A 16,487-nucleotide genomic window follows, 5' to 3' on the forward strand; every position below is an offset into this window, starting at 1 on the left:
TAAGAATCAAGACCACAAGATTAATTTCGTTTTTTAAAAATTTTTAAATTAATGAAATTCCTGTAAGAGCACAGCAGTGGCTTAGCTCTGAATCCAAAACCATGAAATTTCTTGCAAATCATATGATGTAATAAGGAGAGGAAGAGGAAATTTACAAATCCCAGTTTCTTAAAACAAGAGAAAATGTTTCTCCACAATGAAAGAATGTAACTTGGAGCAGGGAAAGCTGATGCAAGAGACCTACCTGAAGGCCAATCTAGTAACACTATTGGACTTTAAAGACTTTGAAAATGTGAAAGTACAGGTTGCCTGGGTGGCTCAGTCAGTTAAGTGTGCCTGCCTTGACACACTGGGTCTCAAGGTCCTGGGATAGGGCCTAGCACTCGGGGTTAGTCTGCTTCTCCTTCTCCCTTTGCCCCTCCCCCCACTCCCCCACTCCCGCTCATGTTCTCTTGCACTCTCTCTCTCAAATAAATAATAAAATCTTTAAAAAAAAAAGAGAAAGTGAAAATACAGGCAAAAACATCATATTAGAAATAAATAGGGATGGCATTGGATTTTTCCTCAGAAACGTCCAGTAACAAAAGAAAATGGACTAACAGCTAAAACATACTCAAGTAGAGAAAGTGTGAACCAGCTAAGCTGTCCTTCAAGTAGAGAACACGCCAACATGTGACTAAGAATTCAGGGAATCGTATTCCTGAGAACCTTTGCTGAGAATGATACTAGAGGATCCAACCAGGTAAGCAGAAGTTGACTAACAACACTTCAGCAGAAGACCTGAGGTGAGCATACCATTTATTTCATCGCATAACTCTTATGAAAATTTTCAAACACAAATGTAAAGAGAACCCTTTATAAATCCCATGTACTACCTATCCGCCTTCAATAAGTATCCATCTTTTGCCATTTCTCCTTCTTTCAGCTACCCTTTTTTATGCTGAAATATTTTATTTTATTTTTTTAAGATTTTCTTTATTTACTTGACAGGCAGAGATCACAAGCAGGCAGAGAGGCAGGCAGAGAGAGAGAGAGGAGGAAGCAGGCTCGCTGCTGAGCAGAGAGCCCGATGCAGGGCTCGATCCCACGACCCTGAGATCATGACCTGAGCCAAAGGCAGAGGCTTTAACCCACTGAAGCCACCCAGGTGCCCTGAAATATTTTATTCTTTGAAGATTTTATTTCTTTATATCAAAGAAAGAGAGAGAGAGAGCACGCGCATGCACACGCAAGTGAGGGGGAGGGGCCAAGGGAGAAGCAGACTCCTCACTGAGCAGGGAGCCCAACTTGGGGCTTGATCCCAGGACCTCATGCTTAATGGCCTGAGCCACCCAGGCACCTCTGTGCTGAAATATTATAAAGAAAATTCCTTTTCTTTAAGATTTTATCTATTTATTTGAAAGAGAGAGAGAGAGCCCACGCACAAGTAGGGGAAGGGGCAGAGGGAGAAGCAGACTCCCACTTTAGCGAAGATCCTCATGTGGGACTCTGATCCCAGGACCCTGAGATCGTGTCCTGAGCTGAAGGCAGATGTTTAACGGACTGAGCCACTCAGGCCTCCTTAAAGAAATTCTAAATAATACGTTAATTTACACAGAAACAATATGCGTCTGTAACTGGAAGGGATTTTTTAAAAAATATAAACCACCGTGCTACTATTATACATAACATGGTATATATTTTCTATACATGTGTTTAATTTATAATATTATTATAATTAATTCCATGAAATCATCTAACACCCATTTAATACTCATTCATCTTCCCCTAAATATCGCAACGCTATCCTGTTAGAGCTGGCTGTGTGAAACAGTTCACACACATGGCTCATGCGCCGCTTCTGTTATGTCTCTCCTTTCTTCTTTTTTTCCCCCTTTTACATGCCATCTGTCTATAGAAGACTGTGTCATGTGTCACACAGAATGTCCTGTATCGTAAGTTTACTTGGTCGCTTCCTCATTAACTTGTTCCCTTTGGCCTGTATCTCCTACAAAGCATTAATTGGGTCTTAATACTCGATTTGATTCAGACCGAGTTTTTCAGGACACATTTGACAGGTGATCCTGGGGACTTGCTCTCTCACTGTGCAACATAGGGAGGCACGGAACCTCTGGCTGTTCCATTTTTAGCGACGCTAAAAAACACGAGTGGCTTCAAGTGGTGTGGGCCGCATCCCACTGTGCTTTCCCCTAGGAGCTGAGAATTAGCTATTTCTTGTGTAGGTCCATTATGTCCGTAGGGGTAGCACAATGGTTATTTTCTAATTCTGAAGAGCTCTACAAAGAATCAAATCATGAGGGGCACCTGGGTGGCTCAGTGGATTAAGCCTCTGCCTTCGGCTCAGGTCATGATCCCAAGGTGCTGGGATCGAGCCCTGCATCGGGCGCTTTGCTCAGCGGGGAGCCTGCTTCCTCCTCTCTCTCTGCCTGCCTCTCTGCCTCCTTGTGATCTCTCTCTCTGTCCAATAATAAATAAAATCTTTAAAAAAAAAGAATCAAATCATGATATGCATAAAGAAATAGCTTTTGCATGTACTCAACTAAGCACAACTTAGAAGATATCATGGGAAAAAGAAACCGTGGACTAGAGCAGAAAAGAAGAATGCCTAGAAATACAGAAAAGTTACAAAACTTGTGTGAGGGAAAACTTGAAACTATTTCTGAAGGACAAAGGGTAGCTTTGAATACATGGAAAAGAAATGGGAGGGCATCCCCTGTTCCCAGACAGGTTGATAACATCATAACCGAGGTGTCTAATTCAGGAGGTCTGGGGTGAGACCCAAGATTCTGAATCTCGTCTAGCCTGCCTTCCGCAGCATGGCCTCTTTGTGCTTTTGAGCAGCTCTCAAGGTGTGGTCTGTGGGCCAAGAGCATGAGCAACCACTGAGAACTTGGTTACAAATTCTCTTGCCTCACCCCATACCTACCAAATCAGACACTCTGGTCTCAGCAATCTCCATGTTAACAAATCCTCTGGAGGATTCTGACATGAGCTAAAAGTTTGAGAACCACGGCTCTAGCGTTTCTAAAATTTAAGTTGTGTAGGAATCACCTAAGATCCTGTCAGAGTGAAGACTTGATTCAACAGGTCTGGGATAGGGTCTGATTCTGCCCAGCTGGCCACCTCCCTCATGGTGCTGATGGTCTGAGACAACACTTGGAGGAGCGAGACTAGAGGAAGAATCTGTTTCTAGTTCACTCAAGGCCAGTTCAACCTGTCCCCTCTGCTCCCGTTTTGTTCCAGGTATTCACGACAAATCATATGTTACTTCTCTCAGTGGTATGTTTATTTGAAACAGAATTTAACCCACAGAAGTGTGTTCCTCTCACAACAAATTTAGCCAGAAGTAACTAGAAATTAATCTCAGGCTTTGGTGGAACAGTTTTGGAGAGACACCTATCTGGGGTCTGTTAAATTGTGCCATTGAGGATATACTGTTAAATGGAACCTAGATGAACAAATTAGGGAAAAGCTTATGCATGAAGAGAATCTTTGTATAAATCTATGTCTAATTTTGATTTGCCTCCACTTTCTCTCCCTTAATAAATTCTGATTTTCCTGAATTAGGTTTAGGCTATCTATTGATTCCTGGTGTCCCCAAATTTGGTGGTTTAAAACAACCAACATTTATTTGAGCTCACAATTTCCTGCATCAGGGATTTAGGCAAGACACAAAGGCAGTGCCCTGCAATGTCTGCAGCCTCCAAAGGAGCAGCTCAAAAGTCTGGATGGCTGGAAGGGCTCCATTAGGACCAAAGACCTGTGATCTTTGTTCTGGATGTTGGTTGGGTTCTCTGGTTCTTCTCTAGGTCATGTCTACTGAGGCTGGCTGGGATGACTTCTTCACTGATGCATCTGGCATCTAAGCTAGAATGACTGGGACAGCTGGGCTGACCAGGCTCCTCTCTCTCTCTGTCTCGCTTTCCTGGTTAGTTTGGCCTTCTTCAGAACTTGGAGCTTTCAGGGTAATTGGACTTCTTGGATGGCGGCTGGCTTCTGCCAGGCCGAGCATTGCCAGCGACAAGGCACAAGCTGCAACACTTGCACAGTCTGGCTTCACTCTGCCAGATGCTGTTGGTTGAGGAAGGCCAGATTCGAGGGGAGAAGGATAAGAGACTCCATCTTTCCACTGGATCCAATGAGCTGTGTTACCATGGCTAGGTTTTATTAAAGTGAAACCCAGATGCACCAAAGATGCAGTGAAGTTGGTTGGTTAGAATCAATGTAAATGGGGAAAAAAAAAAAAGCTAGCTTTATGGGCTTCTTTGAAAGGCTCAAGGGAGCCTGTGGTTGGCATCTCTTCCTCACTCTACTTTCAGTGATCTCAAGGGGGTAACTTAAATCTGTGCCATAGAAATTGGCAAACAGTTCAAATCGAGATTTTGTAAAGAGCCACTTGTTAAATATTAATCACACACCATGTTTAAAATCCAAGTAATATATCAAATAGATTGCTACTTTCCATCCTCCACCTTCCACTGTCCCACCTAAACACACACACACACACACACACACACACACACACACACACACCCCTGAGCCTGCTCTAAGTTCCCAAGGATATATTCTGGGTCTTAATATCTTTAGGGTCTTTTCTTCAACTGGGGGTAAGGTCCATGGTCATAAAGGTTTGTTCCCCGGATTCACCAGCTAGGGGGCCAGGACTCTTTGTGATATAAGGTGTGAGCCATAGCGTAAGATATAGTGTCTCTTCCTTACACATTAGTTCTGCTAAGAGATATGGGGGGAACTTAAATATAAACATATACATATATATAATATATACTTATATTAAATACATATATATGTATAGATTTAAACTAATGTATATGTTAGTAAACATGTATAGATTTAAGCTATACATATATGTATATATACATATAACCTTGGACCCCCATACATATATGTATATGTCTATACATATGTGTATACATCTATATTTAAGCTAACATGGGTATATTACATAATAGAATACACAAAATTTGCATTATTTCTGATAAACATAAAACTGCAGAACAGTTCTACACTAGCACTGCCTTGACAGTTTCCCCAAACACCTGGTCAGGGCCGACTGACCCATTCGTCATAGCAGGTACTATGCCTAGGGCCCATGATACTTGTAGGGGCTCGTGAAAGTGTTTTTAATTTCTTTTAAAATCAGAAGAAAATAAATGAACTTTTGGGTTGAAAAATGTTTTAGTATATACTATAAATATACTTGTCTTTATATTAACACATTCATAAATGTGTGTGCATGTTTTAATGTAGAAAGGGGTCTATGAAGGCAGAAGTGCCTAGGGCCCCCAAAAGCCATAATACGGCCCTGCCTGTAGAAACATACTTTCAGTGCACAGTGGAATCATGTGAAAAGCTCTGAATTTTAGGCATCATATACTTTCAATGTGTTATTCTTGAGAACTGCTGACTTCAGATTCCAAGGAAATGAATTCCAAATGGTAGAATTTCATATGTCCCTGAAAGGCAGTAGAATAGATTTGCAGGACAAGGATTTCCTCTGACTACACCGCAGATCCCACTGTCTACGGCTGTCTGTTAAGAGTCTTGTACTTAGTCCCACGTTACCACTTTTACCCCCAGATGCCACAACCAATATTTACATAAAGTGGCCAAACTTCTGGCATGAGTCCCGCTGTCAAAACATAAAATCTTAGAACTTGAAGCCACTGGAGATGCCTGGGTGGCTCCGTCCATGAAGCATCTGCCTTTGGCCCAGGTCATGATCCTCACATCCTGGGATCAAGCCCCGAGTCATCATTGGGCTCCCCGCTCAATGGAGAGTCTACTTCTCCCTCTCTCCCTCTGCCCCCCGCCCCCGCTGCATGCATGCTCTCTCTTTCTCTCCCAAAGGAATAAACAAAACTTATTTAAAAAAAAAAAAAAAAAAAAAAAAAAAAAAAAAAAAAACAGAAGAACCTGAAGCCACTGAACCCTAAGTCACATCAGTGGAAGAGCACCTTCCTCACCATCCTTGACCACACACACTGCATCCGTTTCAGCACATCCAGCCACTGCCTGCCCTTGGGAGCTGCATATCTCTTCCCTTCGGGTTCTTGTCCTCAAGGAAATACCGTGAGAAAACAGAGACAGAGTGGTCACTACTGATGCAGCAAAAATGTCAGAATGAGTGTACCGCTGAACGCCACGAGTCCGCGGCCGTGGATGCGCTACACGCTGTGGGCAGTACCCACAAGCACCATTGTGGTCTCATCGTCCTCAGGGCCAAGGTCCAGGCCGTCCTCCACCACCCTATGCAGGGTGCTGTAATGCTGCTGGCTTTGGTGGAAAGAATGGAGCTTGGAAGCCGCCTCCCAGGCTGCAAAGGTGGGCATGGGGAAGACATCTGGCCTCTTTTTTTCAAAAAAGCATTTCACGTTTCTCTCACTCAGCTTGTTGGCGTACTCCAGGAATGTATTTTCCAACTGCTCCTTCTCCTTTTGTGCATACGTCTTCCAAAAATTCAGCTGAAGGTAGCTAACTTTAGATCGGCAGCGAGCGCAACAAGTGGTGATCAGAGAGAAGAAAGATGCCGAACAAATGATGAACCAACCTAGAATCTAAGAAAGAAAGATATTGAGGACGTGCAAAGGCACAGCCACTTCCCAGGGGGCACCGATGGGGCTACCGGTCAGCGTAGGACCCAGTTAAAACCGCAGTCATTACCGTTATCTCAGTGGAAACCCGTCATATTCGTGTTTTTCTTGTTTAATGAAAACTTTAAGGAATGTGCGGGTTTACCTAATCCCTATCATTCATCCGACCCACCACGGCTGGTATGCAAAGAAATAACCAGAAGGCAGACAAATGGGAAAGAGCAAAAATATAAATTATCCAAGAATCAGCTAAAGCACCCCCCGAAAGAGTATTAATTGTTGAAGGAAAGAATTCCATGCATGAGTGAATACGGGCTTTGGAGGAGGAAATGAGCATTTCCTCGGCCCGGAGCTGTCAGCATTGGTAAGTACATGTTCATGGCTAGTGACTGATTTTTCCATATTACATTGTTTGCAGAGAAAAACAGATCCTCTCTGAGAGAAATCCCATGAGTGACCGTCCATGATAAAAGTGAGAGAGACATAATACAGTGGGGAAATTGAAGCTAAAAGAATTGAAAGGCCTCAAAAAAGCCAAGGGAAAAAAAAAATTAGAGTCATTCTAAACCTTCAGCATAATTGGTTCTGAATTTTGGTAATTGGGGGAAAAAAAATTCCTTTCTGAATACAAACTGGTTCAAATGGCTTTTTTCCCCCCTGAATTTTAAGAGCGGAACTCTAAATAGCTCATCTGACCTTCTAAACTTTCTTACTATTCTTAATTCTATTTGTCACAATTGGAATTAATCTCCTATTAATCTCCCAACTAACAGAGCCCTTTCACAGTCTCTCTTGACATTTTCATTAAGTGACTCTTGGTATTTCTCAGCAAATGGGCCTATTTGAAAACAGAAGCAATAATCTGCAAATGAACCCATTCAGACCCTAACAGAACTACCCACAAGCCCTGATGCTTTAAATCCGGAGTTCCCACCCGCTGCCTCACCCGGTGGCGCCATTGTGAAGGCCCCAGACTCCAGCGAGCACCAACTCTGGACCGGGCACGAGGTGGGTTTCAATCTCCATCTTCCCCCACAATGGGTGTTCTCATGTCCTCCATTGTAAAATGGTGGTTCCCCCACCTCAGAGGAGAATTGGGGGGATTAAAATAAGACAATGCGGACACACATACACATTCAGGAAGCGTTAGCTGGTATCACGTGCTGCTCTTTTTCAAACATACTGATGTTTACGTAAAAGCGTTTCTGAACTCATGGTTCTTTGTGACATGATTTATGAATGAGGCACCGCTCCTGTCGTGTGAAAGTCCCATAGTTACCTGGAATCACTTGGGGTCTTCCCCCGTCTCTTCTACCTTCCTCTTTTTACACAGCTGGGCCTCCTGTGGGCCAGCAGGCCATCTCACCTCGGTATCCGAGCCAGTTCTGCTCGAGTTATACTATTTGATGGACCACAGATCTCGGTCTGATCTCAGCGTCACCGAGCTCTCACCTGAGGGCTGAGCCCTGAGCCCTCTTGTTCGTCCCCAGTGCACAGTACGGAGACTCCGGCTAGACGTGGTGGACGCTCCTGCCCCAGCATGTTCCATTCTGCATGACTTCCCTCTCTCAAACCCTGGCAGTTTGCTCATTCATTTAGAACTCGGACTGTGTGCCAGCAGCTTTCCGCCCATGTATGTCCATCATCTCCACACCTTCCAGCAACCTCCCAAGGTAGGTGTTATTCGCCCCAACTGTGAGGAAACAGGGGCTCAGAGGGGTCAAACCATGAGCTTGGGGTCGCAGAGTGGTAAATGGTGAACTCAGGATTCAAACCCCAAGCTGGCCAACTCGAAGACCAACCTCTGACCACTAGTCCTCTCGACTTGCTTAAAATAGAGAGCTGCCCAGCTGGATTTCTTGTTTCCTTGGCCCAGCCACGGATGGGGCACTTTTTCCACCCCCACCCACACACCCCACTATTGATCTGGACTGTTTGTCACTCCTTCCTTGGCTGAACCACTGCGGTCAGCACCTGCCGTTGGCACCGCTCCTCTTGTCCCCATCCCACACGCATCCTCCCCTAGAAATCAGCCCCAGGTCCTTCTCATTCTGCTGAAAAGTAAACAGGTGGTGTGCCCGGGCTAAGCGATGACAGGATGTGCATGATTTCCTTCTGCCTGTGTTTAGAGAAGAAAAGCTCACACGGTGATAAGTGTTTGGACCTGGCACTGACTGAATAGAGTCTGGTGCCCGAGGACATAAATCATAAATCACTCATTGTATCATAACATTCGGAATTAATACCTTCCTTGAACAGAAGAAGGAAGACGTTTGGGATCCTGGCATGTGTTTATCTCGGATGTGCTTTATGCATTAAACAAAAGCTTTTGTCTGGGGGGCATTTTTAAGCTTATCTGTTCGTGTAAAAAGTACGGTGTGACTCTTCTGCTGACCAGCTTTAGAAAGTCTGATTTTAAAACCAGACTGCCCAGATGGGTTGTTGAAAAAGCGAGTCCTTGTTGAAAAAGTAAAAAATTATACTCCTTTCAGTGCACTTTTTTTTTCTGAAACAAATGGCATCTGACAAATTGTGGGTCTGTTTATCTACTCTGATCAGCTGTTGTGGTTTGGGGAATGTAACCCCACGACTCACGACACACGAGGAGGAACTCAGTCTTTTCCTGAGGCCAGGGAAGGCGTCCCATCTGGATTTGTGCACAGGTACCTGGAAGTATGACAAGCTACTTCCTGGTGTCCAGTTAGGTAGAACTACGGTTTCCCTCTGTTCAACAAAACAGTGTCCCAAATAAAGCATTACTTGAGCTGCTCAAGTAATGTAAGAACATTTTCAGCTGTAGTGGGTAGAAAGAGCAGAGGACGGAACCTCCCTAGAGAATACGGTCCCTTTTGACTAACGGCTATTTAAAGACTGCCAACGCCCATGAAACACAGGAAATTTTTCTCAATCTTAACAATATTTATACACAGAGATAACAGTCGCCAGAAATCATTTGAGGGGATCTCTACACTAATTATATTACATGCCTCTTTGAAAAACATTTGGTTCAGCTCTATTTTAATAGATGAGTGCTATCTGCACGTGTTTTTCTAAGAAACCAGTTTGAAAACAAATAATTGATAGGAGGCAGTGATTTCTAATTACAGCTCTGTCATTAACACTCAGTTATGAGTTAGTGTCATGCATTATGTACCAAGTCAACCCGGAGAGATTGTTCTAAAAGCACTTAAGGATTTACATATGCATAACCCAGAAGATATTTTCTTTTTGGAAATAGGAAAGACCATCCCATCAGCAATTTTACCAAACCACCAACCCCTAAAAAGCTTTTCCTGAGATTGTCTTCATGCTGCACTGTGTTCCAATTTTTCTTTCACTTCAAAATGTTCTAGCAGGATTCAGACTCAGCTCTGCCTGAAAGGAGTCTCCGAGAGAAGAGAGAATCCTTCAAGCTCCTGCTGGGAGAGAGAGGAGAGTCTGTCCTTCCTTACCTGAGACTGGGCTTGAAGGGACAGCTTCACTTCTTCGTTGTCCGCGGGAGTCATGCTGGTTTTGCCACAGGAGACTTTGTGAAGTTCATCCCAGCACTCTTGGGGTTTGCCCTTGCAGATCAGTCCCAGGAGTCTGGAACTTTTGGTCCCGCTCATGGCACATTCATAAAACGTCCCATTGAGCAGAGCCACAGAAAGCCACATCGTCGGAGCCACCAATGAACTCAGAGTGATCTGGCCGAGGACATAGGCAAAGCGGCAGCTGTGGCCTTTGGCGAAGATTTTCCTGGGATTCACACAGCAGCCTGTGAAGAGCCTCCAAAACTTGCTGTTCAGAAAGAATCCCAGAATCAGCAACACCCAAGCAGGAGCAAACAGGAAAACCAGCCCATAGACCAAGTTCTCAGTGCTGCAGGGACACTTAAAAGCCACCAGCGAAAAGAGACGCTCACTCCCCAGGGTCAGCAGAGCCATGAAGCTGTAGCCAATAACAGTTTTCTGGTTGAAGAAGAATTTTAAAATCCCTTGAAAAGCATCCATGCTGAAGGCATACCAAGGGAAAAGGCTTTGCTTATTTATCTGGGGAGCAGCTGCGGCAGTGGCCAGGGGTGGAGCTCTTTCTTCCTTAGAAACAAACATGCCTCCTTCTCAGACTGAATTCAGCCAGATAAGGAAACAATGTCATTCCCCAGGAATGACTGTTTCCCAACTGTGTCCAGATAATGCCTCCTACTGGTGGATTTCACGCTGTGGAACCTGGGCCGAGACAGAGACTTGGAGTAGACTCAAAGGGCAATGCTTCCATTTTCTATTATTTTCACGTGGCTTGGATTCTCAATCACAGCAATAACAGTCCAGGAACTTTCCAGCCAGAGGAATCAACATGAGCAGAACGAAGTTTCAGCCAGTTCACTGGGAGCCAAAGCACGTCTCTAGGCGGGGAGTTTCATGATGGCTTTTCCCCTCACTGCTTAAGACCTGCTGCTTTGCCTTAAGATCTGGAAGATTCATTTTGCATCCTCTTCAACTGACGACTGTCAGAGATTTGAGTCAAATTTTAGGATTTGGGCTATTTGAAATTTAGATGGAAAAGTTTAGGGAACATTTGAGTTTGAATGAAAGACAAAATGAGAAGGGAGATCCTACGATCAGGAGCTCGTAGCAACCTCTCGATTAGTACCTCTGCCCTTGACCTCACGTCCACCCTTACCCTCAACCCTAACGATGACTAATATTTTAATTTCTTACCCTCCTGAACGATATTTATTTTTGAAAATGATTTTTTGAGAAATAATGCTTAACTCTGATTCATAAAGCATATTGTTTCGACAGAAAACGGGTCCCTTAGGATATTCCATAAAAATGAAAGGATTTAAGACGTGTACAGGTCACAGGGTCAGTACATTTCAAAGCTGAGTATAAGCCCAGACTTCCCAACTATAAACTCCACCTGCTTAACCATCGTGCTGTCCCACCTGGAACAGAATATTTGGGTGCTCAGCTAATAGATATTTGTTCTAGACCAAGTTTTGTAGAATTTTTTTTTCCCTCTTTATGAGGTCGCCTTTAAGATGTACTTGGGGATTACACCAAGTGTGACATGCAACAACTTAAGCAGGATTGAATTTTCCCTGATCCTAGACAAGAATCCGCTGGTGGAGTCTGTGGAGGAGCTCCCCGCTGGGTCATCCTTTCTGTGCTACTGCCATTTACTCTGTGGGATTATCAGAAGTGCCATGGAAATGGTTTAAGTACGTATTTCATTGGGCCAAGTTTATTTGTTAGCCAGTGCTGTGTAACAAATGACCCCCCCTCAAAAAAATACAACTGCTGAAAACAACAAACACTTATTATCTCACACAGTTTCTAAGAAGCTGAAATCTGGAAAGGGTTTTGCTAAGAGCCTGTAGCTCTAGGAGCCTTTCAGAGCTTAATCCCCATGTAGTCCAGCCCTTGGTCAGGGCCGCCGTGGTGAAGACTTGATCCAGGCTAAGAGAAACCACCTCCATGCTGCTTACATGGCCTCAGTGCCTGCCTGGCTGTTGGCTAGAGGCCTCAGGAAATTCCTTGCCCCATACGCACCTAGGTAGATCCAGTCACAACAGGTGCTGTCTTCCCCGGTGCAGTGTGGGAGGGCATTACCTGCGGGTGTGAGTAACAGGAGGCAAGATTGTTGGAGTCTGTTTGGGAGGCTGGCTTCCACACCTGGATTATTCATTGGCTTAACAAAGGCAGTGATCAGCATCTGTTCAAAGGCACTGGGCATACAGGATGAGTTAGACATAGTCACTGCCCTTCAAGAGTTTCTGTCCAGTAGAGAAGTCAGATGTGTAAAGAAGTGTGGATAATGGCTATGTGAGGAGCTGGGTTGGGCTGGGTGGTGAGGCAGGGACGACTTCCTAGAGAAAGCCTGGGCTGGCTCATGAAGGATGAAGAGGAGTTAGGCGAAGCAAGGCCTTTGGGTGAGGGGAAAATAATATTCCCAGTAAAAGGAAGAGCATGTCCAAAAGCACAAGAAGAAAGTTTCATTCAAGAAGAAGGCACTTGAATGAGTCAGTACGGGTGACATAGGAGAGAATCTCCAGTCAGTATGGGTAGATTGAGGGAGATATTGTCGTGAAAAAGGAAGTTTCACTTCTTTACAGAGGCCTGATTTTTGAAAAGTGGTAGGGGGCCTTCATATGACCCAAGCTTAGAAATTTAGACTTCTGTGACGAACACAGCAGAGACCCATTATAGGTTGGTAAACAGGGAATGATATTTTGAAATTTGCGGTTTAGGAATTTCATTCCTTTGTCGGCAAATTGAAAGCATATAGGAGGGTACGAAGCTGGAGGGAAGAAGGGGGCAGGTGGGGAGCTGTGATGATAACCTCAAGAAAAACCAGATTAAAGTCCTGACAATAGGAGCGGACGGGAAAGACCAATTTGAACAACATTAAGGAGATTAGTAATCCGACTGAAGACTAGGTTATCAGTTCACTGAAAGAGACAAGATTGGGAAAAAGAGTCAGGAATTATTCCGGGTTCTGAGCAAAGCAAGGAGAGGTACAGTGGGGGTTAGGAGAGAAGACATGAGGAGTTCAGCTTGGGCGTTCTGGCGTTGAGGTGTCTCACACACAGGCAAGTGACGATATCCAATAAGCAGTTGTTGCACATGTCTGAAAGCCACAGAGAGATGTGGAGCAAAGAGGCATCGGAACTGTCAAAAGATGCGTCACGGTGTGTAGAGGAAGAAGGGAAAGGAGTCACAGGTGGAGACCTAGGAAGCAATAACATGGAATCAGTAAGTTGGACAGAGAATACAAAGGCGGCAAAGGATACCAAGAAGGAAGAAGCAGAGGTGGGAAAACACTAGGACGGGGCGGAGTCAGAAACAAAGGAGGAGAGGCTCTCAAGAGGGAGCGATCCACAAGAGCAAGGACAGTGGAGACGCGAAGTAAAGAAGACCTGACAGATAGTCAACACACGTAGGGATGGAAACATCAGGAAGGACCTCAGTAAAAGCTGGTTTGGGAAAGTGGAGGAAGAAGAAGGCAATCTGTCAAGACTGTCCAGGCAAGGGCAGTTCAGAAAGAGGTAAGAGTCCACAATCTCGTTTTTCTCCAAGTTTAGCTATTGAACGTGGTGGGACCAGAGAGTAGCCAAAGACTTGACACGCGTTGACCTACCCAATAATGAGGCATTCATGTAATTTTCAATTATTGGTGATAATTAGAGGAAGGATATAATAACAGGGAATCCAAAAGAGTAAAACAATTGACATAATGTATTAGTCACACGGATCTTCCACGCTTCTCTCTGACCAAATGTTTAGGTTTGCCCTATAATCCAGTAATCAAAAAAGGGGAAGGGAAATATTCTGAGAGTTTATAAGCAAAGAGATAAGCCATAAAACAAAGGCAAAAATAGGATAAAGAATTCTCCAGGTTTCATGGATAACACTTGATTCTAGCACTATAGGACAAACAGGTATGAGACTTCATGTGGCCTCAAACACACATCCAAATAGCGTCAGCGTAGCCTCCTGATTTATCTTACTTGAGCTTCTGTTAAATTTTGACAAAGAGAAAAAAGATCTCATGGGGCAGGGGGAATGAGGGTGAATAAAGCTTCTATATTTCAAATGCTGACTAGACTCAGGCTTTATCACTTATTATCTGCTTTTACCAACCAGGTACTTTTGCTGGGTTAACTTATTTATCCCAGTGACTTAAAATAGCTGAATGGACACTCTGCTGAGGATAGTAGGTCAGCAACATGCTGCTCTTATGTGAATACATTTTAATAAATAGAGAAGTAAGCCCTGTGGGATTACTTCCATGTATGGGAAGTAGGAAATGCTTTACAGTGGAAAAGAAAGGTTGGCCGTCAAATATTCATCTCTGTAATTTCAATCTTTAATTTTATGTTTGTAATTATTTAGTTGAGGCTTTTTCAAAGCTCTCAAAGCCCTAAGTGATTGCTCAGTGTTGTTAGGACAAGTGATTCTGTTATTTAGCTGATAAAAGAATGACTGAATGCAAGTCAGTTGGAAAGAAATTGTTTAAGAATCCATTTATCCTTGGGGCACCTGGGTGGGTTAAGCCGCTGCCTTCAGCTCAGGTCATGATCTCAGGGTCCTGGGATAGAGTTCCGCATCGGGCTCTCTGCTCATTGGGGAGCCTGCTTCCTTCTCTCTCTCTCTGCCTGCCTCTCTGCCTACTTGTGATCTTTCTCTGTCAAATAAATAAATAAATAATCTTTAAAAAAAAAAAAGAATCCATTTATCCTTGAAGTTCTGCTTGACAAGGCACATTGGGTCAAGGATATCTTTGAGTTAGGAATTTGTGTTCTTCTTGAGATACACCCATAATTCAGCTGTGCTGGAGTGGGCCCCTATCTCTGGGCTGGAAACGTCTGGGTTGGGCCTGGCCTGGCCCACCCTTCTCTTTGCAGACTCACACCACAAAGCTGACACACAGCCGGATCATCCCTGGAGGACACGCAGGAAAGGGCCCTTCATCCACACAGCCAGATCTTTTCTGTCATTCCATAAGGAAAGTCAGCCCCTTACTGGATGAATAAAGCTGAAAATAGAGAAAAATTTAGAGAGTTTTTTTCTTTTCTTTTTTTTTTTTTTTTAGAGAGTTTTTTTTCTTAAACCTAAATGACACAGGCCTGGTTTTTTTCCCCTTTCTTAGGTTCCTTTGGCTGCTGATGTTACATTCTTGCAAGACAGACTAAAAGGTGACCATGTGACCGAAATAGGAGTAACATTTCTGGAAAAGCTAGATGAGAAAAAATACAGACGGAAAAAGTGAAGTATTGTGTGGAAAATGCCTCAGGATGGTCAGCTAAGGAGTTAATATTACCTAAACATACAGAGTCATAGAAATTCCCAGTTGTTTAAAAATAGCATGGGTTGTAAAAGGCTTATTTATCAGCCAGAAATTTGAAATGCAGGGCACTAGGGTTTAAAGCTGTTTTTTTTTTTTTTCTTTGCTGATAAGGTATACATTTTCAGTCTTATGTCCACAAGATTTCATATACAAATAACTCCTTATAAGATAGCATACATGAATTCACACATCATATAGTCCATTCTCACAGAGTCCCCTGATTTCTTTTACTTATGGTAATAGGAAAAAAGCCTACCAACTACACAGTTGGTGTATTTATCTATTCTCATTGGAAAAAATAGATGAAATGATACAATATAGAGGTTATTATAGACAATTTCTAGATAATGAATATTGCATTCTTTATAGAAACAGTACCATTTATAACACTTTCCTATATTTTTAAAATAACTATGGATATAATTTCTCTCATATATTGGCTTGGTTTATCACTTCGGCCTCCTGAAACTACTCTCTCTTGATAATTCGTAATTTACCAAGGCAAGGCTCTTTATTTGCATGCTAATTCTGGAATATTTTTAAATAGCATTCAGTTTTTTGTTTTTGTTTCTGTTTTTTAAAAGATTTTATTTATTTATTTGACAGGCAGAGATCACAAGTAGGCAGAGAGGCAGGTGGGGGTGGGGAACAGGCTCCCCACTGAGCAGAGAGCCCGATGCGGAACTCGATCCCAAGACCCTGAGATCATGACCTGAGCCGAAGGCAGAGGTTTAACCCACTGAGCCACCCAGGAGCCCCATAAATAGCATTTAGTTTTAATTCATGTGATTTTTAGATAGTATCAACCAAATGTCTTCCTATTCTCATGATACATTGCCAATGGTCAGGCTAAGGAAACCTCCAAAATGAGAGGTAAATAATGTTTTTTGAAAATACTTTCTTACCCCAAAGCTTATTCAGTTAGAATTTTTGCTGTCATTTTTATTCTCGAAAAAAAAAAAAAAAAAAAAACCTTACAATGCATGCTTTGTCTGTGACCAGAACATACTTAAATTTCCAAATGTACTGGATTAAATAAACAAT

General features: G+C 43.3%; 2 protein-coding genes across 2 annotated transcripts; one reads left to right on the plus strand and one right to left on the minus strand.

Moving 5' to 3' along the window:
* Positions 1-3,264: 3,264 nt before the first annotated feature.
* On the minus strand, positions 3,265-10,695 carry CALHM5 (calcium homeostasis modulator family member 5). Its single transcript, XM_059176790.1, has 2 exons — positions 10,064-10,695; positions 3,265-6,575 (listed from the first exon to the last, which is right to left on the minus strand). Exons 1-2 carry the CDS (start codon positions 10,601-10,603, stop codon positions 6,186-6,188), a joined length of 930 nt encoding a protein of 309 aa, XP_059032773.1. The 5' UTR covers positions 10,604-10,695; the 3' UTR covers positions 3,265-6,185.
* Positions 10,696-11,621: 926 nt separating this feature from the next.
* On the plus strand, positions 11,622-15,365 carry TRAPPC3L (trafficking protein particle complex subunit 3L). The gene is made up of 2 exons (XM_059176317.1): positions 11,622-11,808; positions 15,246-15,365. Exons 1-2 carry the CDS (start codon positions 11,635-11,637, stop codon positions 15,363-15,365), a joined length of 294 nt encoding a protein of 97 aa, XP_059032300.1. The 5' UTR covers positions 11,622-11,634.
* The last annotated feature ends 1,122 nt before the right edge of the window (positions 15,366-16,487 follow it).

The sequence above is a fragment of the Mustela lutreola genome, chromosome 6, assembly GCF_030435805.1.
Source record: "Mustela lutreola isolate mMusLut2 chromosome 6, mMusLut2.pri, whole genome shotgun sequence".
Lineage (NCBI taxonomy): Eukaryota > Metazoa > Chordata > Mammalia > Carnivora > Mustelidae > Mustela > Mustela lutreola.